Source organism: Triturus cristatus, chromosome 5_2, assembly GCF_964204655.1.
Source record: "Triturus cristatus chromosome 5_2, aTriCri1.1, whole genome shotgun sequence".
Lineage (NCBI taxonomy): Eukaryota > Metazoa > Chordata > Amphibia > Caudata > Salamandridae > Triturus > Triturus cristatus.
In genome coordinates, this window is record NC_140588.1 from 904,260,995 (window position 1) to 904,286,217 (window position 25,223).

General features: G+C 46.6%; 1 protein-coding gene across 10 annotated transcripts in view; it reads right to left on the bottom strand.

Annotated features, from left to right (window-relative positions):
- SEPTIN6 (septin 6) overlaps nt 1–25,223 on the bottom strand; it is a 170,751-nt gene that overhangs the window by 96,863 nt on the left and 48,665 nt on the right. For 6 of the 10 annotated variants that reach the window (XR_014962237.1, XM_085608060.1, XM_085608061.1 and 3 more), the window contains exon 2: nt 8,727–8,841. Coding sequence is in view for 9 of the 10 variants with exons in the window: in XM_085608060.1 (XP_085464186.1) it covers nt 8,727–8,841 (115 nt within the window). In the remaining variant the exon portion in view is untranslated. Of the gene's footprint in view, nt 1–8,726; nt 8,842–21,575; nt 21,692–25,223 lie in introns of those variants that run through there. The other 4 variants (XM_085608066.1, XM_085608065.1, XM_085608064.1 and 1 more) reach the window with 2 other exon arrangements.

Sequence of the window (25,223 nt, forward strand, 5' to 3'; positions counted from 1 at the left end):
GTGAGAACAGTCCAGATCCCTGTCCCAGACCAAATTGAAATCGCCCATGATAAAGAGGCCGCCTTCCACAAAGTCCTCCACTGAATGCAACAACTCCAGGAGAAACCTGTTTTGCCCAGCATTAGGAGCATACAGCACCAGGAACGTGCAAGTTCTGTCAAGAAGCACGCCCTTAACAATGAGCCATCTGCCCTCCCTATCGCCACGCACCCCCAGAGGCTGAAACTGGAGAGTCGAACAAAACATCAGGGCCACTCCCCTGTGCTTCGATACCGCCGAAGACCTATAAAAAAAGAGGGAATTGCCGATGCTTGAGGCGTGACTCGTCTTGCCAGGCCAGGTGTGTCTCCTGAAGCCCTACCACATCTAGGTGATGGTCTAGGATGTATTTACAGACATTTTGGCGCTTCTGGGGAGAGTTCAGACCCTTCACATTCCAAGTGCCTAAGGTAACAGGCATCCTATAATGGTCCCCTCACTCTGCTCCACCAGACCGTCCCACTCATACCACAGCACATGCACCCATCGACCAGCGCGGGCAAACCTCCCCTCCCGAACCAGGACCAGCAGCGCACTCCGGGGCCATTGCCCCCGCAACCTAGCCCAGGGAGACTCAGGGCCATTCTCGAAGTTGTCATACGTCTCAGTCGTCTCGCCATCCAGGCGTCGCCTCGTGCCCTGCTCCAACAAGGAGAGCAAGGACCCCGGCCATTTCTGCCCCCCACTCCCCCGTCTGAAGCCAAGTCGCACACAATCACTCACCCCAAGCTCTCCCTCCATCCCTCTCACAACAAACAGCCCCCGCACAGCTCGCACACACCACCCCCAGCCGCCACCACTGGACCCCCCCTGCCCCAACCCCAACCTCCCTACCCGCTCCAAGAACCCCACCAAGATCGCACCAAAGAAGGAATGAAAACAAAGAGAAAATACCAACAACCCCAATACAGGAACCACTGCAGGTGTCCCCCAAGTCCATGAAGCGGAGCCTACGCCCTCCATTCTCCAATGAACAGGCCCAGGGTGTCGCCTCACAAAGTACATCAAAACCCCATGGTACCTGAAAGGAGGGTGGCCCTCCGGCGACAAGCAAGCAGAGGCCTCCCGAGAGGCTAGGCAGCCGAAGAAGAGTCCTGCAAGGCAGTCTCCGTCACAGTCACCACCGAAGCAACTGCGGCATCTCGCTCCTGTACGCTGGTCACAGAGTCCGGCCGGCCCGGGCCAGGAGGGCGCCCCACTCGCTGCCAAGAGAAGGAGCGTCGACGTCACCGAGTCCCCTACCCCCACCGGGGGGGACCCGTCGTCCAAACCAAGGAGATCCTTGGCAGTCTGTAGAGAGCGGACCTGAACCAGCCTGTTGTGCCACCTGAAAATAAGCCGGAACGGATAGCCCCACGAGTAGGAGATACTCTGGTCCCGCAATAAGGACGTTATGGGGCGAAAGTCACGCCGCTTCTGCAGCGTCGACGCCGCCAGGTCCTGAAATAGCTGGGGACGGTGGTCCCGGTACAGTAGCGATGTTAGCCCTCTCGCCTTACGAAGAATACGTTCTTTAAGTTGGTAATCGTGGACGCACACTAAAATATCGGGGGGAGGAGCCCTTGATCCTCTCGGCAACCCCACGCGGTGCACCCTGTCCATCCGGATCTCGTGAAGATCATCCTCTCCCAGAATCTGCAAGAACAGGCCCTCCACGTAGCCCCGCAGATCCCCAGCCTCTCCATCCCATGGCACCGCACGAATGCGGATGTTGTTCTGTCGGGACCTATTTTCTAAGTCCTCCGCATGGGCCTGGAGGTCCAAGTTCTGCTCCGTAAGGCGCAGGACATCCTGCTGGAGCTGATGGATATCACCGGCGAGTCCCAAATCATGCTCTTCCAGGGTTGCCACCCTCTCTCCAATACCATCCACCTCCCGACGCACCTCCCGTAGGTAAGAGGTCAGCTGGGAGCGGAGGCTGGTGATATCCTCCTTGATGGCGTTGAACAGGTCCAGCATAAACGTCTTGGTGACAGGCGCATCATCATCAGGAGGCTTGGCAGAGGCACTAGCGCCCGGCGTAGTCGTAGGGGTGGCACCCCGTTGCGGACCCTCCCATCCTGTCCTGCCTCCACGGGTTTTGCCAGACATCGCGCCCCAGTCAAGGATAGCCACGCGTCGCCAGGCTACTCGGTTCCACCACTGGCGCCGCCTTGCTGCGTGACCCTCCTATCGGGGTGAGCCGGTCTTCGGACAGGCCCCACACCCCAGATCGTGCCGGGTAATCAGGCACTGGTAGGCGCTGATTAGGCCGGAAAGTTCAGCGAGGGGCCACACAGCCGGTGGTAGGGCGAGTCCCCACCCGCTCCCCCTGCCGTAGGCCTCAGGCCACTCACCTCCGCGGGGACGCAGGCCGACCAGAACGGGCAATGGGGCAGTGTGTCCGCACAGCGTTCACCAGTGGGGGCCCCCCAGGAGGACCGCTCCCACAATGGGCCCCCAGCGCAACTCACCGGGCCCACGCAAAGATCACCGATGTCCGGGGGGGGAGGAAGTCCTGCAGTCCTTGGCTCCCCTAGTTGTCCAGAAGCCAGAGCAGGCCCCAGTCGGTTTGCAGGTCCGCAAAATTCCCTCCGCTGCCACAAGAGACCCAGCGCTACCCCCTGCAGGTCTCTGGGGTCCTCGGAAGGCCGCAATATCAATGCTGTGCAGGACTGGCGCCGGAGGGACCGAGGAGAACGTCCTACTCAGTCGCCATCTTGACTCCACCCCTTAATGTTTTTTTTTAATGCATTTTTTATAGATTGTTTTAAAAAAAAATTTTTTTTTTAACAATCAGCTCGTGAGAGCCATAGAGACAGCAGGGTATTCCGTCAAACCTTCACACCGATCATCAATAACAATTTTAGCCAGAACTACAGTATTGAGATAATATTTTAGTCACTTATTGTACAAATCACTCTGCTGTTCCCTTCCAACAGACATAGGGTGTTGTACGCCTCTGTCCTGCTAAGCCTCAATCAATGCAAACATGTCACACCAATCTCTCAGGTCTGCTTCCAAGCTGGCCTCCATATGCACATGCTTCAGAACCACCTCCTCTCCCACACCTTTCTTCCATGATTGAGGTGATGGGCCTGCTGGACAAGCTATTATGCACCTCTTTGCTAATGATATGGATAGAGAAACATAAAATCGGAATATGTATATTTCCCAGGACCGGCTGAAGACCCGATAAGGCAATCTTTCAATGAATGCATAACTGTAAGGCCCACCCGCTACCCCAGTGCTTCGACCACAGACCTCCAGCATGCCTCTACCACTGGGCACAACCACACAATGAATAATAAATAGTTAAGGTGGTATTGCTATGCAGATATCTGGGTGGTCGCCTGATCTGTCAAGGTAAATTCTACGTAGTAGAAAAAAGGGTGAGGTAGGCTCTGTGAAAAATCTTATGCCCTGTGAGACTAAATTGTACATTGCTCAATTTTTGTCTGTGTACCTTATCCCTTTAAGACCCTCGTCATCAGTAGTGCATCTCAATGTTCAACAGTTCGGAGCTGATCAGAGCAGGATGAAACTGTAGCTCTTTGGACTTAAAGTCATCTTCTTGGTCTCAATAGGAATGGACCAGTCCTTCTCGCCCAGGGTCTGAGCCTTCATAATGTGGAACTGGGATGATGTAAAAATCAACAGCTTAGTGGCCACAAACCTCTTTTCAGGTTCGGGGTTTGTACCAAAGAGTGACCCCCATCAACCACGGTCACTGCAAGAGATTGCAGAGATTAAATAAGGCACTGGTCGGAAAAGGACACGGAAAAATCTAGAGACTAAAAAAAAGACTAGAATAGACACAACCCTGACGTTACTCTAGCTGCACACAGATCCCTTCATGGGACGAAAGGTCACAGGTAGGCAACGTGACAAGTGTGCTGCTGTGATGTGGAGGACAATGGTAAGTGAAGGTGCACCTGCATATGCCAGATCGCGCCACACAATCTCCTCTAAAGAATGTACTCGCGGTTCTTAAGGTACCCTTAAACAAAGTACAGCAGTACAGGAGCTATTAAAACAAAATCCGAACTGCCGAAAAATACAACTTGTGAACTTATTTGCAAAATGTGATCCCAAAATAACTAGAATAGGTCCACATACATTGCATGTCCTCTGATCACAGGGCAGCTCATCCATGCCTCTGTAAATGTGGTGATGGCGCCTCTGAATAATATGAAAGTTCATGAAAACTGCATCACACAGGGAAATTCTGAACTTCTACTTCATGAAGCAGCACTGGCGAGTCAACCTACAACAAACCCCATTCCTTCAAATCTTGGACCTTCTCGCCCGAGAACAAAAGGAGGTAGAACATCTTGTGTAAGCAAGGGTAAGTAAAAGCAAACCAAGTGAAATCAAAGAAAAACACTTACACATAGCAAACTCAGTTGAATAACATGTAAATTACCATTACAACAGGGAGATTGTAATGCAAACTGTGGGTACAAAAATAAGTGATTGGATTTTCTCTGGCTGACAGCAGATGTCTGAGCAGGGTCGAGCATCAGGTGTTTCCCTTCAGAGGTTTCAAAGCGGCTGCATCTGTGTGGCTAAGCTTCCTTTCAACTATTCGCAGTCGATGAACTACAGGCAGAAGTCATCGGGCGACATTCTGAAGCCAGTCAAAGTAACCTCCGGTCAATACGTTTCAGCTGTGCAGCAGCCCCATCAGACTCACATATTGGGAGGTCTTGCTGCATTCAGAAGCCATTTTTACGTTTCTCGCCTTCCGGGTGGGACCACTCTCACATGACAAGGTGCACTGCTTTTACATAGGAATGACACGATCACAGCAATTTACACACTTAATGTTCGCTGGGAAAAAGAAGGCAGAGTCAGGCATTAGCGGTAGTGGTTACTGGCCTGTTTGGTGTTCACCAGCTCGGTTTTGAAGGCATTCAGATACGGGGAGCTTGTTCTCATGCTTGTCAGGGAGGTTTCAGGACCCGATCTTGGTTTCTCTTCTTGACCATAGGTAGGCTGAGAAAAATGCAAGTGCAACCGGTATCCATGATCACACCCGGGAGGGGAGGGAGATGGATTGGAGGGGTAGTGCAAGACTGGATGGAAATAGCACAGACATGGCTTACAGCAAGCCAAATCAGTTTGAGAGAGCAGGACGTGTAGCGGGTAAAGAAGCAGAATTAAACAGAGTACACAATCAAAAAGTGGAAAGCTGGTCTAGTGGTATTAGATCAGACAACTTCTCCAGTGGATTCCAGGTGTTGTCCCAGATTTTATTTTTTGGAAGGCCAGGGCTGGTGAAGAAGAGAAATGTGACCAAAAGGTTATTAACGGAGCCACTATGTTTGCTTTTACTTAAAGAAATTTATGGGTGCAATGTCGTCGAGTCATGAGCTGGCACAGACTGGAGGGAATTTCGTTCCTTGACATCACTGTGAACGACCAGGCGGTGGCTCATTTACTTTCACAGTGTTTTGCAGTTGTTTTTCTGAGGAGGGCTTTCAAGAAGATCATAGAAAAAATAACTCCAGGAACGTAGAAGTCGAGCCAGCACAATGCAACAGAATTTGAAAGGAAAAGTAATTAGCAGACATTGCTCTGCCTGCTTGTTATGTACATATTTCCCAAATAATCAGAAAAGGTGTTCTACGAGACCTTCAGAAAGCTTCTGGACATATTGTAAGCCTGTGCAAAATGTGTTGGCTGGCAGCTTTACTTCCACAATGAACAATGAAAGATTAATGAAATCAAAACCGGAGTTGAAAATTAAATATTGATTGATATCAATCCTACTCTCCCATCAGTTTGAGTGCTCTACCTTGACGATAATTTGGATTTTACTGTCCGTAGTCCTGTTAGAGTACTTATGGGATGTTGCCAAACAGGTTTGACTCGCTGGTACTGAATTGTGATATATACTTGCTGTAGGTTCTAGGCAGGTGGAGCATAAAGACGAGAAGACATTAGTTCCAGTTGCATTTAGCAACTTAAGTGAGCCTGGAATTGGAGTAATCCATTTGCCACGAGCTCGCATTGAGGTACAACAGGCTCTACAGAGGTCCATGAACAGTTCCCTATTAAACGGGAATCCCTTGTCCAGGGTGATTCTGCCTTTGGGTTGAGAGAGTTGAAAGGATCATTTGAATAGTCAATTGTTCTTAATGCAGGTGCTTTGTACAGTGGAGGTGGGAGGTGATCAGGTTTAATGACTGCAGAATGGCAATTAATCAGGATGAGGGGTTGCCTTCACTTAGTGAAATGCGTGTCTGTGTACAGCGTGTGCTTGTATGTCCCAAAAACTTCACAATATCTTGAATCCTTTAGAGCTCACCAAAATTGCCTTTCTATATTTACTTTGGCAACTGGAAGAAGACCTTTTGTTTTGGTGTTTCCATTGAGACTCGAATTCCTTAGTCTTTCCACATTCTGCATGACAGAAGCTTCAAACCTTAGCATGTCATTCTTGCTCGTGCTCCTTATCCCAGTGTCTAGCTTCATTGGTCTACAATACCCCGCTTTGTGCCCACTGCCCACTTCTGGCTCCAGTGTCAGTTCAGGCCTGCTCACTCCTGGGGCAGTTTGGCAGTGTGGCTTACTCTACTTCACTACGTCTGCACCGAAGGTGGAAAAGTCAGGCTATAGGTAAGGAGGCAGTGAGAGCGCAAGAAGAGCAGAATAACAGAATAAGGGAGGACAGTGGACCGCATTTGGCAAGGCCTGCAAGCAAGTGTGACAGATCACTCTCCACGGGTTAACAGGAAGAGGGAAGCCAAAAAGACTGGGCGCAGAGCTACTTTGTTTCTCATCATGAGCGACCTTTTATTACTGTTTTAAGTAGAAACAGGAGTTTCTGCAAAACGTTCTTTTGAATCCCAGGGTAACAGTGCATGCAGACACACTCGTTTTATGGGGTCATATCATCCAGACCAACCCTTTAATAATTTGTGCTCTGAAAACAACCCAGAACTATGGGTTCAGATGCAGTACTATAGTGGCGCACATTCCTGCATATTGGCCCATTCTATAAGGGCCTAAAAGCAATAAAGTCATAATTCCCAGATAATACCACTAGTTATTATCACTATCCAGTATTATCAAGGATCAGGAGTACTGGCTGCAGCGTTACTGAATGTGGCATTTCCTCTGGAAAGTAACCGCTCATAGTGAGGGGCTTTATTGGGGGAATGCCGCTTTGTGTCCCTAGGGTGTCTCCAGTTTTTGTAAGTGGCATTCAAAATTGTGCATTATTGCTAGCACAAAAGAGATGTTCATGCTGATCGATATTTACCAAAGAAAAATTGACTGGGCCCTAAACTTAGCTCTCATTGATTTGCAACTTCTAACATCTTTCAACATTTACTCTACAGATCCCTCAATTTTACATGATTGGGTGTATTCTTAGAGTGTGCTTTATTGTCTCATCTACCAAAACCTGTCCTTGGATTTAAAAAAGGTCCTTGGATTTTAATAACTAGAGAGGTATAAAACATTTCCTAACCGGAAGTTTCAACACCCTATTGACTCCACTCCCCTGCCCACCTGTGTGACCCTTTACCCTCTGATGAACCAGGAACAAAGCACAGATTTGTGCGGTGGAAGAGCACACGTAAAACGAGTGGAAACTCAGATGAGATGAGATGATCACAACGCAAATTTAATGCGCGTCTCCTTTAGTCTTAACTCTCAATTATCATTCATAGGTTAAATCACTTTAAAGCCAACTGGACTTCTATTGTCTACAAACATCCCTCAAACAAAGTACTTAAATCTGTTTCCCGGGAAGGGCTCATTTCATGGTAGAGCAAATGCCAATTACCATAGCCTGAATACATATAATTTAATTTCAAGCATCCTAAATAAACTTTGCCACACCTCCAATCCAATAAGAGTTCATATAAATTGAGCCAAGCAATGTGTGCCTTGTGAGTTTGTCAATAAAAAAAAATGGGGGGAAAAAAATCACACCCAGAAAACATAGGCTAAATACTTCACAGAAAACTGTAAACAGAGCAAAAATCTTTGAGGAAAAAACCCTTCTGCACGAGATCAGGCAATCATTAAGGTGACTAGGGGGTCCTCCAGCAGTGACTAAAATAAGTACTAATGGAAAATGTACAAAACTTGTAAGCCACCCAATCGAAATCTCTTGGTTTACCAATGCTAGTCTAGGAGGCCTGGCCAAGAGGACCATAAGTCTAGAAAGTCAGACTGACCTCTGGAGCTTCACCACTGGACGTCTTTCTAAAAAGTCTCCATCTTTCATGAAACCCGAGGACTGCACATATGTAGCAGGATCCTGCCCACAAGGCGGAGCGCCTTTGAAGCCCATCCTACCTGCCTTCTAAATATACACCACCAAATACTCTCACACTAACTTTGCAATTACAAAAGCAACACAAGTTCGTCCACTCCCAAGGATGTTATCTTCTGTATGAGATTTATCTCAATGATTTCCTTATTTCTGAACTAGGATGGAGCCACATTTTGTGGTCCTTCACAGCCTCATTTATATAAACATTTACAGAAAACATGCATATATCAGTTTACACCACACAGTTCAAGCATTTCACGAGTAGTCCTTGCCTTGCGTGCAGCACTGCATTGACTGACGGTACAGCAGTAAGCTGGGTCAGAAGAGCAGTCTATTGACCTACTTACCAACATAATCAATAGTCTGTTTAGCAAACACACTCAGTGAGAGAATTTCCTCGTATAGAAATACTCACCCACGCACAGGATGTTGAAACAAAAGCCATGGCTCACTGATTTGTTCACCAGCTGGTCCGGCATGCTGTCAAATCCTACGTGCCCGGCGAGGGGGACATTGCGGCAACCTTCACCCTGAAACAAATGGACACAGAGCAGGTAAAACACTGCAAGCCAGCACCAGTAGCCAGAGACCCCATCCTTAAACGAAATATACACCCAAATAAGGGGGTCATGTCTAGAGTCCCTATGTGTGAGAAATTACGCCTTTGTGCTATTGTTGAGCAAAATTTGAATATTTGCACTTCAAGGGAAACCACAGAAGGTTCTGCGTTGCACGGTTTGAGTTCCTGCCTGTCTACCTTTCGGAAACACTAACCACTGATAAACTGTTTAAATCAGCATCCAGGACCATCAAAAGTACAGCAGACAGACAAAGTAACTCACTGTGGAAGCAAGAAGACTCGCCTTGAAGCACAAAATCTTTAGCTGTAATTCATCATACGGAAAAAAACTGAGATTTGTGGGAAAAGACTGAATACTGTTGACCGGAAACAGATGAAATAGTTACATCCATGTTGTGTTCTAAAAGAGGATAATCCTCTGTTACCCAACCCACCTCAAGTAAAACTATAACCCAAGCTCTTATAACTAGTTCTTTAGACTACAGCAATGTGCTACTGGTGGCTGCAAATGAGGCACTTCTGTCAAGATGGCAGCTGGTGCAGAATACGGCAGCCTGTTTGGAATGCAAACTCCTCGGCTCCCCCTCTGAACCAACCAAGAGCTTTACATTGTTCTCTGCAATACGCATAAAGCTTTGTATGGAGCAGGCCTGGTCTACCAGTCTTTTAATGAAAACAGAATTGTGTGCCTTCTTACGAGAAGAACAAGCATGAAGAATATTATTAGATTCTTAAGAAAGCCCTCACTCACCAACCTGGTTGGTGACATGCTTCATCATCGGGCCCCACCAGGAGAGGCAGAGTGCCTCCCCGGTGTGCTTCAACGCCAGAATTACTACGGAGCTGGATTTGATTGAGTGGCAAGTGAAAGTGAAAAGGTGGTGATTTAAAAATGTCTAGATTGTGTCCAAAAAAAACGTTTATTAGATGGCCCATCAGACACACTAAAAACAGGGTGTGGGATGGAAGGACTGAATAGATTGTTAAGCTATATCCCATTGTGTGGGGTCGACATGTTTCTGCCTTGATGGTGTTATTTACCAGGCATTCTTCAGGACCAACAATCTGAGCTTCGGCGGTATGGGTGCGCTAAGGCCTACCCTAACCAGAGGACATGAAATGTGAAAAATTGTGAAAAAAATGCAATCTAAAATTGTCAGTGGTTGCTCTATTTAGAGAAACCTGATTGCACCTGTAATTGGAATAAGGACAATGACAAACGCAAAGAAAAACAAACAAATATTATTCATGTTGCGTGTTTGTCATCATAGAATTCTCATGCTCAGGTGCTCTTCATAGTACACTTACTGTATAACTCAGAGTGCACGAGTATCTTGCAGTGAATAGTAACATGTACTTAAATTCACCGTCATCAGGATAGCCAGCTTGAATTTTATAGGTACCACAAATAAAGCGCTATATCACCTGCACGCCTACTAGGGCGTTTAGCGGTATCAGTAGTATTGTGAGCAACGCTATTCTAATTTTAGCGAGTGAGTCGGTGTGGCTTTAGCCAGTGTACTGCACTTAACACACTAAACAAAATACACAAGAATGTCTCACTTGGAGCATGACAAATTATCACACCATGGGTCTCGGAAGGGTGGTGATAGCAAATATGGCACACCCTCTAGGTAGAAAAAATGACAGGGAAATCAATGTTGTAACCCCAAAACCACTGATTACTTATGAAGGCACGTGAGGTTAACTCACACCGTCGTTGCCAGGCACCCGCTCGGCACCTGCTACTTCCCTCGGGCACCGGACCCCGTAGATAACGGAGCCGATTCCCTGGAGGTCTAATATGTGAATGAGCAGACCCATAGGACGCGGTCCCGGAGAGGCCATGGGCGTGTCTGAGAGCGTCATTACGTCTGTGTGTAAGACATTGAAACAGACGCAGCCAATCCCGGGACGCGTAATAAGTGATTGGAAAAGTTTCACCAATCAGTGCCTCTGGCATGATCATGAGCTCGTACAAAAGGGGTGGTGATGGACGGAGCATCAGAACCAATCAATCACTCACACCCAGTCAACAGATCTGGGTTTGATCTATCACCGTTCTTTAGCCCACTCTGCCACCCCAGTTCAGACATGGCCATATGCAAATCAGTCTGACCCTGTGCCTCATGGGAACAGTCCAGCCCGAACTGCCAAGCCATGCCTTCCCTGGACCAGAAACAAGATTCCTAGGACCGGTCTCTGGCATTTCAGCCGTCTTCAGCCAGGCTTGCTTGAATCCAGTGGCAAAGTGAGCAAGGGACTCAACGTCTGAGCATACCCTGCCAACTTATGGTGAACAAAGCGGTACAAAAGGGGGTGGTGATGGACGGAGCATCAGCACCAATCAAACACTCACACCCAGTCAACAGATCTGGGTTTGATCCATCACCGTTCTTTAGCCCACTCTGTCACCCCAGTTCAGACATGGCCATATGAAAATCAGAGCTCGGCCAACAGCCAGGAAAAGCTAGGACGTTAAACTCTATGGTATCTTATTTCCGAAAAGAGAAAACTTTATTGGTACACGATGTCGGACAGACATAAATGATTATTGTATTTTGGATCCACTCAGGGGACGTTCCAGGTGGTATTTACTAGCAAAGCAACAACAAAAGCAAACACAGGAGGAAAAGAAAAAGCATCCGTCAATTATAAATGCCTTTGGGGGAGAAAGCAGTCAGTGCGAAAGGGGCAGGGGTTCAGAGTGACAAATCGTTTCTTATGAAGAGGTCATAGTTCTAATCTCAGGTTTATGATGGGGATCTATCATAATTCTATTCCCAAATGTTGTAGGTGTTTTATACCATAGGAAACAGAGTGTGGTAGTCATAGTGGGCAGGGGGTACTGGTGACTTAAACCTATCCCCCAGGCTTAAAATGAAAACTATCATGATTCTGATCCCAGGTATTTAGGGTGTTTTGTGACATAGGAGACATGGTCTACCGGTCAACATTATCGTTTTATCATCCGAGAAAGAGCCCGAGTTTATCCCTTAAGGCACTAATAGTTCTGCACTGCTCAGGCTTCTAATAGGACCACAGCATCAGTACCACAACATCAGTACCACAGCATCCTCCTGGTGCATCTATGGGAGCACTGTTTTCCCTAGCAACCTTTATGAATTTCATTTGAACGTTCTGCAAACTCAAAGTTACCTGCTTGAATGTTTTCCCCACATTTAGGTGAAAACTGATACTTGCAACAATGTATGTCACAGAAGGTAAAATTGCAGAGACAAATTCTGCATACATCTGTCACTATTAACTTAAAGTTTAAACAATCTGACATTGCAGTGAACAATATCTTGCAATGCACAGAAAAACATTGAATGGGCAGAGGCAAACTTCAGGAAAACTTTGCAAAGCACACACATAACAAAAACTGGGACTTCAAAAAACACTGGAGAAAATAAAAAATGTACACAACCAAGTAGGTCAGTGAAAGACTAGCACCAATTTGGTAACACACTGCAATTTGCCATGTTCCCGAAAGGGACAGTGACTGGCGTCATCAAAATCACTAATGTGTTTGGTAACCAGTGTCTCAAAAAGGTTGAAGTTGTAGGACAGTGGAGGCTTTGGGCGAAATTGGCATGATGCAGTGCAGTGGGAGTTTTTTGTTTTTACAAATCATGTGACAACAGTGTGACGGGACACTGGGTTTTCCAAAGTTAAGACAAATCATGTTTTTTAGGCGAGGAAGTTGCCGTAAGCAATACTTTTGATTTTTTGTGCAGTAAATATTATTGGGAGATTTTCAAATCAGACTAAACTGCAGAGTATCACCGAAGGAAAGAAGTGAAAATTAATTTATGTGAAGTACCCACTGGAGCTTTTCCCCAATTGGTTGCAAAATAACAAAGTTTTAAAATAACTGCAAAACGTTCACACCCGACCTATGCAATGTGGCGTTCACCAAGTGCTTTGTCGCAAACAGTAACGTGGGCGCAGTTCAGAGACGCCACCTGTGAGGAAGTAGTGAGATGGACACAACTCACAATACCTTTCAACCAAGCAAAACCTATGGCATAGCATGCTACCCGGCTACAAAGTGCCCCAGCGCCTCGTCAGGGGTATGCAGCGCTCTTTAAATGCCAATGCAGTACATATTTTTGACATGGTGAAGCACTACGGGTCTATGTCACACCGCTTCTTTCAATGAGTTTATTAAAAATAACCCCTGTGAGCCTGAAATGATGTGACACGGATGCATCACAAAAAATCGTTCAGGGGTCAGCTAATTGAGGGTCACACGCGCTTATTTTTTGTGCAACAGAAGCCCGAGGGTTCCGATATTGATCGGCCATCTGCGCCCTCGCACTAATCAACCTCCGCCTTCCATGCCCTTTCATCGCCACCTTTTAACTTGGTTCATAAATTAAGGTACAAGCTGCTATAGATGTCCACGCCCAATTACTTGACCCCCAAGTGCGTATAGATGCTGATGAATGTAGGTCCTCTGTCGTGGGTTTACCACAAAGCATCTTCCATAGGGGTGTCCGTGGACAGATGGACAGACTTCACCTAGTCTAATGCTCGTGGCGTTTCATGTTGGCTTTGTTTTAGGGGGGAAAAGAAGTAATGTTGTCCAAACTGAGGGTGAAGCCCTTTTGAAAGGTCTCTGCAGGATGTGCCCTGGGGGAGAGGGTGGACTCGTCACAACCCTTCTGGAGTCTTCTAGGCCCTTTATTGCAGGGGGAATTACTGCACATGTTCTAGCTTTTTGTGGGGCGCTTGTGTGAGTGAGAGGATGGAGTGTGTGGCTGGTCGCTTTCCTAAGTGTTTAAGCGAACCCTAGAGGGCTACTGACGTGTACTCTTGCTGGAGCATCGTGGGTTTAAGCGCGCTGTGAGAGGGGGGGCATTGATTCATTTACCTCAACTTATGTGGCTGCTCCAGATCTCTTCCTCTCAGCAGAATTATATAAATAAACACAAGCAGTTCTTTCAATAACTGCCCAGAAACGGGAATGCTCTAGGTGGCACCAAGTCAAACTAAGATAATCAAGTAAAAGCAAGTTACTGAAAACAAGCAATGGCTCTTCACCGTCCTCTTCCATACACTGCTGCCACGGCTCTTTCATCAGTGTTCTCCGGGTTAGATTATTATGCCTTTGTCTCATCCCCTTCTGCTGCTACAGTCGCGACTGGGCCTCAAGAGATTGGCCCACCGAGGACTAGCCGAAGCTGCTCCGGTTTAAAGCGCATACAAGTCAAGTGTCTAAAGGGCGCTTCCCAAAACCCAAAGGAATTTGTTTCTGAAGAGCGCACTTAAAAAAGATTATACACCTGCCCTGGCCGGCGGCAGAAAGGCCAGAAACAGGTGGCAAGATCTCCACCTTCAGCCGGCAGCAGTTGAAGAGAATATCTCCATGTGGTGAGGTCCCTCGCCAGAGCGGTCCTGGGTCCTGTGTCGATAGTCAGTCGTTCTACGTATTAATGCCCGGTATGCCCAGGCTTTAATAAACAATCTGTAAATTCGTCAAGACCTAACTGACATGCTCGGTAAACGCACCAAAGGTGGCACTAAAATTACAGAACGCAAAGTGTTGTGTGCCTGAAATTTAGTAGCGGATGAAGGGAATCGCCTGACAAGTGTCTTAAGGCAGAAACGTATTTTATAAAGCGCCTTCACAGTTACAATGTAAGCGATGGCTGTTTTTTAAATTTATTTTGTATCTTTTATATAGCGCGAACACGACCCGAAGGTATTGGAGCGCTGTACAGGAGCACCGTATTTACATTACATATTCAGGCACGGTGAGATTAAGTGATCTACCCAGAATCACTGGATGCGGACGCGACCCCGAGGCTCGAACCCTGGTTTCCAGCACCAAAGTCGGCAGTCTAGCCGACGGACCACATCCTCTCCGCTGTTACGGACTGCTGCCTTGCATGGTATCTCGCTTTAAAAGCAATGTTATTCTTTGTCGCATAAATTGAAAGCAAGGATAGGCATGGACTACACAGTTCCAGCACACTGCCCACAAAAATTCAATACCACGTGCGATGGCCACGAGCCGATGCCCGTTGAAGCTTGTAGAAGACAAAGATGCAACAGAAGGGAGCGCAGTGAGCCAGACACTGAGGAAGGCACGAGACACTGAGGGTGCACGATGGTGCTGTGGAACCATCAATCACCCCCTCGCTCAATCCCAACCCTCCCACCTCCGCCCCTTATCCCATAAGGATCTCACAGCGGTCAGTCCATCCCGGGCCATGGTGCTTCAATGGCCGCCTTCATCATCTTTCAGAACAAACCACCTCGGCGCTCCGAGTCTGACCACTATTGTCTTCTTCGGACAGAGTGATCGATACTAGTGCATTAATTAAAGGTGCAACAGAGGCCGTGTTGTTAAAGGCCAACTAAACAGCAGCCCGGCGCGCTCCGCCTCTGTTTGTCCTCGCGCTGCCAGGCCGAGGTCGCTGCTCGCGCAGCCCCTGGGCACGCGCCCGGTCAAGAGGGTGTTAGGGCCCCCTCTTGCTGTAGCTGTGAGAGTGCTCTTCAGGCCTTGGATGCAAGGCCGCGTAGCCTGGTCGGCGGTGACTCGCGTACAAAGATATAATAACCCCTGACCAAGGCCAATTAAAAAGGGCGGGGCACTGTAAGCCCAGCACTGAACCTCGTCACGGGCTGCAAGGCCCAAGGCACAGTGACCTTTTGGCAATGTCGGAGACTTGGCGGTCTTTCAAGTACACATTTTAACTCCTCTTAGGCCAGGGTGAAACATGCCACGGAGGCGTAAAATACCCTCATCCGCGGTGCATCTTCCGAGGCAGTTCCACCTTGAGAATTTATGCGATTAGGCTATTCTCCTAAAGAATGTTTTGTCGCTTGAAATGTTAACATTTTGGGAATCCCAACTTTTTTCGAAAGTCTGCGACCTGCAGCGGTTTTGCAGGGGTGGGGAAAACAGAGTTATTTTATTTAACATCAGCCATTCATGGGTGTGCTACATATTAGGAGTGCCACCACAGTGGTTCCCTTGAGTGGCAAACATACAGGTTTAGCAAAATATAGGTTAGATATTCTCGACTGGCTCAAAATCACCAAATGTGCATGAATAAAACACGAAGTAAAATAAAAGTAAAAATCGAAGGGAAAAAATAAAAAATTGGATTGCCCAAGTAGATCTGCATATATTAAATATATTAATACAGATGTCACTGTGAGCAACGTGACAGGCAAGAAGGATCTGTCCATCGTGGAGTAAATTTCAACAGCGTCTGGTACACCTGTTAAATTACAACAGGGCAGAAATCTATAAGAATTAGCACACACCTTCAAGCCCGTAGGGCGAGAACCAAACAAGGCACCTTGGTGCACCCCATTACACCGACAGACATTGCAGCACATCCCTGCATAAATCTGCACAGCCGATGCCACTCCCCGCTGGAGGGTGGGTGGTACAGTAACTGGCTGCTCACTGCTGCCATTAGAGCTTCCCTCGTACTGTCTCACTGTAGGGTGCATTAGGGAGAATATAGTATGGTGGGGCTAAAGAACGAGAGATGATAAAGTGAAGGTTGTTCCTAAAAAGACGGCCTACACAGGCACCTCCACATCTCCCGCTTATGCGGAGCGCCCTGGCTCGACCTGAGCTGGGTAGACTGGAGACATCACCAGGTGCACGGCACCCTTGACCATGCAAAGAAGCATCAAGACCCAGACAGCGCTTGCACCAGCCCACGGCAGCACCATAGATCTCGCGTGCTTCTCACCCTTTCCACTGTTTCCCAACAGACCTATAAGGACAGATTGCATGGCCTACCCCCATCACTGCGTGCCATCCTCATCCCACGACAATCTCTCGCTTGGTTTGTCCTGAGCCTCAGGCAGGTGCATTTCGTTCAAAGGCATCAGATGTGGCCCATTCCCGTCAAGGCCTGGTCTACTCTGTTCCATTGGATCGCGCATTGTCTCAGCCACGGACCTCTCTGGCTCGAGTACACACATGCGTACATATAGGTACAGAGATACAAAGTGGTGCAATATGTCACCCATAAGCGGTTTGGTGCAGCAGTGTCTTTATCCTTCCGATCTGGTACTCATTTGGGAGGGGAGGAGACGTGAATTTTCTGTCAGCACTCCTTAATGAACTAATCAATGTATTATAATGCAATTTACCACTATATCCAAAGAATGTTTCCAAAAAAGGCCAATGGTGTACAACCCCGAGACTACAGAGCGCTTTTTGGCTACGTTTATAACCAGGGTGCTTTTCCATCCGGTGATTCACAACAAGCTTGAAATGACAACATATAAGTCAAAAACATAAAAGGTATTGTTACTTCGTTCTGGTTGTCCTTTACAAGGTCTGATCCGAAGAGGGAATATATCAAAACAAGAGCGGTTGACACACTCTGAAGCCCTTGATAGTGTGCTGAAAGAATGGCAGTGCTTTCTGGCCGGTATCCTTCTGGTGGTAGAATAGTCCACCCAGTGCAGGAGGGTGTATCCACAAGCATGCTCATACGCATCAGGCACAACTTCCAGAAACGTTGAAATCTCACAAATATCCACCAGACAGCACTTCTGTAAACATGCAGTTGGGAGACATGTGGACTACAGCATGGTCAGTGCAACGAACACTTTGATCTGCATTGCCCATTCCTTATGTTCAGACGCTATAGAGGATCGGTGCCCTCAGGCCCAAACACAGCATGTACACTGGATGTCCAAATAGTCCTCAAAGCTCAAACACGTTGAGTAGGAGGCATGAAGAGGGTTGGGAAGTGAGCCCGAGGCGCTGACAAACTCATTCCATGAGCTCTGCCTCAACCACAGAAGCATCATTGGAACATTCATCTCTAGTCCCACCCAACATGGAGGATGCAGTTACTGTCCAAGAATATGTAACTGCAAGATAAAAATTAAACAATTATGATGGTGAAAGATAGCTAGAGATACCATGAGCCGCTGGTTCTACAGAGTGCACCAAGAGGCCATCTTGTATAAAAAGTCATAAAAGTTCCAAGTGGAGACAGGAGTGAAAACACTTATGGTCTTCGGATCTCCAAAGGGTCGTAAACGGTCAACAGAACATCGCTTCTCCCGCTTTCAAGTCTTGGGTTCCAGAGCAGGTGTAGCGGGCAGCAGTAAGATAGCCAACTGCATGCGCTCATAGGTTGCATCACTCAACAAAGGAAGATAACATGGGCTTGAACAGTAGGGCAGAGCTGCGCATCCGCCATTAGGCTCAAGTACAAGTTGTTGCATGAACTGATCAGAGGAAAGAGGGCCAGGCTCACAGGTGAGGAGCCCATCTGACTACACACACACAATACGGTTCAGAAAACAGTCCAAAACAACAAAATGCGATGACTGATGGCTGAAATGACATCAAAACAGTGAGCAGTAGTTCGTTTCTGTTTTATTAAAATGCAGGCCCTTGAGGACATATTTACTGTTACAATTCAGAGGGCTCACCGAATGAAGCGTTCGGACCTAATGAAAACCCTAACCTTCCACTCCTTCTTTAATTTTGTTCCTTGGAGTCTGGATCGCCCCTGTGTGGCCGCACCTGCATTCCGTTCCTCCTGGTGTCACATCCAAAGTACACTAAGCATGAGTAATGTGCACACACCTGCCAGACAGAAAGAAGATTGCTTTGTGTTTTGCATAACTCAAAGCTGAAGCATGACAACAACAAAAAATAATATAGGTGGCAGGAGAGCGGTTTGAAAATCCGAATGAAAAATGGACCTCCTCATCCAGAGGGGAGGATCTGGACGTGGGCTGCAGACCCAGACAACACAGCTCAAGCACTACTAGATGCAGCTGAGCCGAGACTCCTGCACGCACCGCTACTATTCCGACCAGTAGGAGTCTGGTTCTAAAGCTCACCCCAACTCATTCACATACACACCATGAGGCTTCCTCTTTGTGTTTGGAACTATGTTCTCCACTTTCCTAGGGCCCCAGGCTCAGACTATAAATGCAGAATGAAAATTACTTCTCATTCACCAATTATGAGACAATCGCAGATGCCTCTTGTCTGGGATCTTTGTACAGCTGTGTGCGATAGTGATCGTCTCCGTCTACAGGCTAGATCCATACCCCGAAGAGCAAAATGTTTAATATGTCCATTATTCAGCGAATACAGACCAATCAAATTGGGTGATGTTGGTCACCCAATGACATCAAAGCACATGCACAAACAGTAGGCTATAAAACATTGAAGTTCAAACTGTGTGTACACATTTTATAGTAAAAACGAGCGGCAAATGCAACGGTTGCAAGACATGCACCTTTTGTTTTTAATCTCAGGAACCCAAGTGGAACTGGATTTTCTGTTTTCACTTACGTTAGTTGGGCCAACGATGTGGAGCCGAGATGGTGAGAAGTTGACTGGCTAGCAGTAACGAAGCAAATGGGGTGAGGAATGCATTGTAGGCGGAACGTGAAGGTGAAAAGGTAACAATTACAAATGGCCAAGGCTATCCGCACCAACTTTTACTAACTCGCAGCAAATCTGTAGATTTTCAGGTCTGTACCCTCTTCTGTCATAAGTTACCAGTGACTTTCGAAGATTTGGAGCCATGGGTGGGTGGGGGGCGAAATAGTGGTGAACATACAGGACCGTGGCAAAGTAATAACTCTCGACCGGAGGTCACCTAGGACGGTGCATTCAAGTATTTGTTGCAGGTGATCACAATGGGAGTGTGCAGATGGGGGGTTTGGGGGCTACTGAAGTCTACGGGCAGCATAAGGCACATTGGGAAGGTGAAAACAAACCCAAGGCCACCTTGAAGATGTCCACTATCATTAGAGCAATATCATTTGTAATAAAAGTTCGTGTTGTCTAGGAGGAAATTCTAGAAGGACAGGGGGTGCTTCCTGTTTTACATCATTTGGCATCATTTTACTCACTCGACAGCTTACTTGTCCTACACATGTTGCCACATGGATGACTGAGCCTTCACTGATACCTCTCGACCCCTTCTTTTGGTCACTTAGATGGCTCTCTGGCTAGGTTGGTGCTGTGCAGGTCAAAATTGAATCAAGTATTTCAACTTGACCTTTGCGCACTGTATCCAGTAGCTTTTGCTATAAAGTTATTTTGAATCAAAATCTCACATTTCAACAAAAATCAACTCAATTTTTACAAACTTTCATGGAATAAGACTTTACACCAAACAGTAGCCTTGCGTGGTATTCCCTTCACTCATGTGTTTTTTTTAATACAACATATGCCAAACACAAAATCTCTTAGAATTTTTCTCCTGAAGCAAACAATACATAATGTGCTGTGCAGGTGCCTATACAGTTTAGTCCTTCAAGTTCAATGCCCCAACTGGGCGACCTCTACCGTATACCATCCAGGTAGATACACGCCTCTTTCTCTTGCCTAAAGCATTAATGGAAATCATGAAGCGCAACTCACAGGAGGAATTGCAAGTTCAAACCACCAGCCAATTACAATTTGATATTGCATGGCCAACTCTCACTCCTCCTTGACCACCGTAAGCGCTACACCTCAAGACACCTCAAGTCAGTCACGCACAACACCAAAATGCTTCCCACATCGATCACAACAAAGAAGCACTGTCCCTCACGCATTTGTCTCTCACCCACCTCTATGTTCTTATTGTGCTACCCGTCCAAAAACGCGCTTTGAAGCTCTACCACGGAGTATGAAGCACTATTTCAAAGCTGCAACCCCCCATGCCATTAGCTGCTGGGAATTTAGATGGGCACACTGTTTTTTTTTTTTTACACTTTTTTAGGGTACGCCTTTCCTTATTGCTGGTGTAGTTATCAGAGACGTTTTAAGGCATGGGCAAAGTGGGCCCAGGCCCAGGTTCCCAGCAGTTCAGGCCTCCGATAGAGACCGCTCTTTTCTGCAGTCTCTTCGTCTGATGACCTTAAATAATTCTTAAACAGATTTTTTTCATTTCGTTTTCATTTACTTTATTTTTAATGAGGGTGATGTATTTTACACAGAAATCTTTATTTTTTAACACCATGCAACATCCATTATAAAGGTTTCTTTTAGAGAAAAACTGCACCTCACATTAAAAAATAAAATGGGAGGTTGGGGGTCACAAAGATTATTGCAATAATATTGGTGAGCTGCTGCTGTATTATAATATTGAACGCACACATCACTATCCCTGAATATTAGATGCAAACACATTTAGCATGTGGACAGATGTGCCCGTGCACTGTCGGTGACCTGGCCAAACAGAGCATGGAAGAGCTGAAACTGGATCATAAATTCAAAGCCGTTCCAAACAAGGGCCCCAAAATACGTTTGGCCCAGGGTCCCCAAAATCCTTAAGATGGCCCTGGTAGTTCCGTAAGAACGCCCTGGACGGCGCCGAAATCGGATACAAGAGAGGAGGGGGGTGGGGGTGCGGTCTCTCCTCGGAAGGGAGGGTGCAAGCGAGCTCCTAGAGGAGAGCTCTGGAAGGACTTGAGTATGGCGCTTCACGGAGGCCGTCAACAGGATGAGGTAAGCCTCTCTGACACAAAGCAAGACAACAAACAGACTCACAGAATGAGATTCTTCCAAGGCAAAGATAAAGCGCGCCGATTGGCGCTGCTCGGCATTCCTAATGCGGGCTCGTTGTTTGTCACAAGCCTGAGGATTGCCTCCCTTTTTAATTGGATCACACTGTAGCCCGGCGCCACTTTCCCGCGCTGTTCTCCAACGCCTTAGTGTACACTGGTTCTTACCCATCACCCCGCGGCGCCCCTCTACCGTGAACACGAGCCAGGGGCATGCATTCTAGCTGAGACTGAGGATGGACGGCTTCTGGGAGGAAGGGCGCGGGCTCTCCCTCCTCTTAGAGGACGGACTCTCCTGATGGACACGGTGAAGAACTTTCAAGGAGCACTTTATTTAACTCTTTGTAGAGCGCCTTCAAGGCCCCCAGCATCAGGCCATTTAAATAGACCAGCAGCATTTCACAAGTCTGGCAGGCGTAGACATCGTATGGATGCATGCATGTACACGTCTTACAAAAAAACACAAACCATATACAACTCAGCAAGAAATTTTAGTTCAGGGTTTCACACACTACACACCAGGAACACACACGTTAGCTATACAATCATACCCGCGGATTCATAAATCCAAAACACTCACGGTGCACCTGAAGGAAATGTCTAGGAGCACTGGGAAACAATTGTTAGGATAGCACAGGGCTAGAGTGCCGAACAGAAACAAAGACAAGAAACATCTGAATGTAGAAATCTTTAATCAAAATCCCATGACTATAGTAAATAATTTCCCAAAGGGGAGTAAGCAACAATTTAAAAATCTATTGTTCAGAAGAACTCTCTCGAAGCATTGTTGCTGCCACCAGGTACTCACCGTAAGCACCTTGGAAAGATGAGCTGCTGAGTGAGCCCTGCTTGTGACCACACCCATTACAGGCTGGTGTCAGGCATCTCTGTGCATCAGGTGCATTAGGCCACTGAGCTAAGAAATATCCCCCAGATCCACACACCCTCTGAACAAGGAGAAGGTTGACACAAGTACAGCAGAGCCTACTTGTAGCGCTCATTGCGTATTCCATTGCCCTGACGAAGTTCCATTGTATGGAACGAAACGCGTTGGCTGATGTCCTGTTTTGATTACACTTGACAAATAAAAGAAATTGCAAGGACTCATTTGGATAACAGTGACTTCGTTTCTGGTGCACCCTCCTTTGTCAAAAATTGCTTGGCTCTGGATGTTAGTGGAATCGTATTGCGGCGGGTTCCAGAGGTGTTTTTGCACAGAACTTTATATTTAATTTGAATAGGGATTAACGTGCGGGACATTTGGTCAGCCGCTTTTGTGTCTTTCGATATATACAAGTACAGCAGAGCAAGACGGAGAATAAAGACGTTTGCCAAAAGATATCAAACTGACATCCTGTTCCCAATTTCCAAATCATCTGCGGTTTTAAACTTCTTTTGAGCCACATTTTGCATCTTTGCCTACATGATCTATTCCTTTGAACCGATGAGGAGTCAATAGCTTTAAAATACTCCTGCAATTAGAATTGTAAAAATATGTGGAGCGGTGCTGAATCACTGCCCCAACGAGTCCGAATGATGCTATGTGAGAAGAAAGGCCATTTATAATATCATTCATACTATAACCTTGCAACTACGGGTCACTCGCAACTACAAACTAAGCCAGGATTAAAACACAACATGCACTAGAGACAACTGAGGTAACACCCAATAAGTGCACCTGAGGGGCCTGGTGACATGATTAATAAAATATATATACGAAGCCCAAAGCCGAGTGATTTGAAAAGAGCACCTCTTCCTCACCACACGTTGGCTGCGTGGGATATATTAGCTATATTACACCTTGCCAATCATGCAGTCTAATACGTTTTAGTGCGATTTTGTTGGCATGAAAAGCAAACAGTTTTTTCCAGGAATCAATAACTTTTGTTGAAGAAAGCAAATTAAATGTTATGCTGTTTGTAAGAAGTAGAAATAAGAGTGGAAAACCTTAAGTTACATTAGCTAGAAGTTAGAGTTCGAGTGAGAAAGTTCGGCTGTTTTGAGAGCACATGTCAGCAGGAGTGCGGGGATGGGCTGTTGTCTTCACAATGTTCCAGTAAGCATGGACCACTGGTAGCAAAGCACGCTCAGGCGGCCTTCCATGGGCTGCATGCTCTTTGAACAAAATGCAGTGATTACGTGTCATGGCCTAGATGCTGCAGCCAGGGGATTGTTCGCACTGGAAACTACTTAACCCGTGTGAATGAATTCAGATTAGGAAGCTTACTTCCTATGCTGGCCATTGGTTGAAATGTGAATTCAGATTAGGAAGCTTACTTCCTATGCTGGCCATTGGTTGAAATGAGCATTACGTAGGAAGCCTGCGCGTGTGTCATCCCTTAAAAATATAAGGGATATAAAATGTACAGGATAGCACGCAATTCCTGTGAATTTTTTTGCAGACCGTGTGCAGATGTGTAGTTTTGCCTCTTATTTCAAAATTATTTATAAACGATCTTCCCTTCTAACAAGATGTGCACATCTCATGCAGGACTCACCCAAAGCCTTAGATAAACCGACTCGTCACACAGGCCATACTAGACTCACATCCTGGATATTTTTTTCCCGCCACCTTCTGGTAACTACATATAAAATAAGGCACAGCTTAAATAAAAAAATGAATGCAAGTTCAGTTAATCTGAGGGAAATGCACTAGCGTACATTAGGAAACCTCGATTAGTGAAGGCACCGCAGAGGCCGGTGTCTGTAACCAGAAAACCCCAGCATTCAATCCTGGTTGGTGTAGTGGAAGATAGTGACATGGATATATATGGTGCTAAGATGACCCAGTATGTGACAGAAAGCACTCTGAATAGGCAAGTAATTATTCTAAACTTGCATTACACACAGAATGAGACAGGCTGCTACAAAATTCGCAAAAGTGTTTTAAGATAAAACAGGCTTCCAAAATACGTATTTACTAATTTCCAGACTGTATGAAGTGCCATTTTTTTTTATATAACTGTGCTTTAAAAGCACTCCCTTGCAATACCACTCAAAATAATAAATCTGGGCCCCCTTCCACCACTCATCGGACCAGACTTTGAGCTCAGGGATACCTCTGCGTCACCAGTAAATGAATACAAAAAAAGGTTTTGAGGTATCAATTTGGTTGCACGCGTAAAATGCAATTGTTGAGACAGACATTCCCTGTGAATTGCTTGGCCGGCTTGTTTCTCGTATACTGAAGTGCAGGCAAACACCCCAGAAGAAAGACGCCCACACCAAAACAAGGCCACTGTGACGAGTAATGTGGGCGGAACGAAATATCCGCTCACATGTCCAAAGCAATGAAGCTGCAGCTGCCTCGAGCTCATGTTGCAGGCAGTCGGCAGAAGTGGGGCAGACACTGCTGTGAGGCTGGGAGCCCTCAACCCTCGGTATGAGGAACTCGGGCCGTCGTCCCGAACCCTCCAGCAGGAATGATCTCACAATAGTGAACGCAGAACTCTCTCTCAACTTTTACAGATGAAAGATTACACTGCAAGTGTACACAGTAGCTCAAATTCCCTTTTTTTTAGGGCTGGCCTGACCGTGCAGCTGTTGCAAAACCCATTGTTACCGAGTCTTTAAAATATACGTAGAGTGGGCATTGGGTCCACCCCAGAAGTAATAATCTTTCAACTCATGCTACTGGCTATCTGATCAATCATTCGCCTTCTGGGAGGTGTTTCCACTAGAAGAAAAGAGCATTTTACATCTGAAAAGCACATCCAATCATCACTGGGTTGCACGCAATTCCAGATCTCCTGTATGCATTGCAGACAGAAAACAATCACTGTTTGCTACTTCTTTTTCCAGCATTCTCAGAATTCA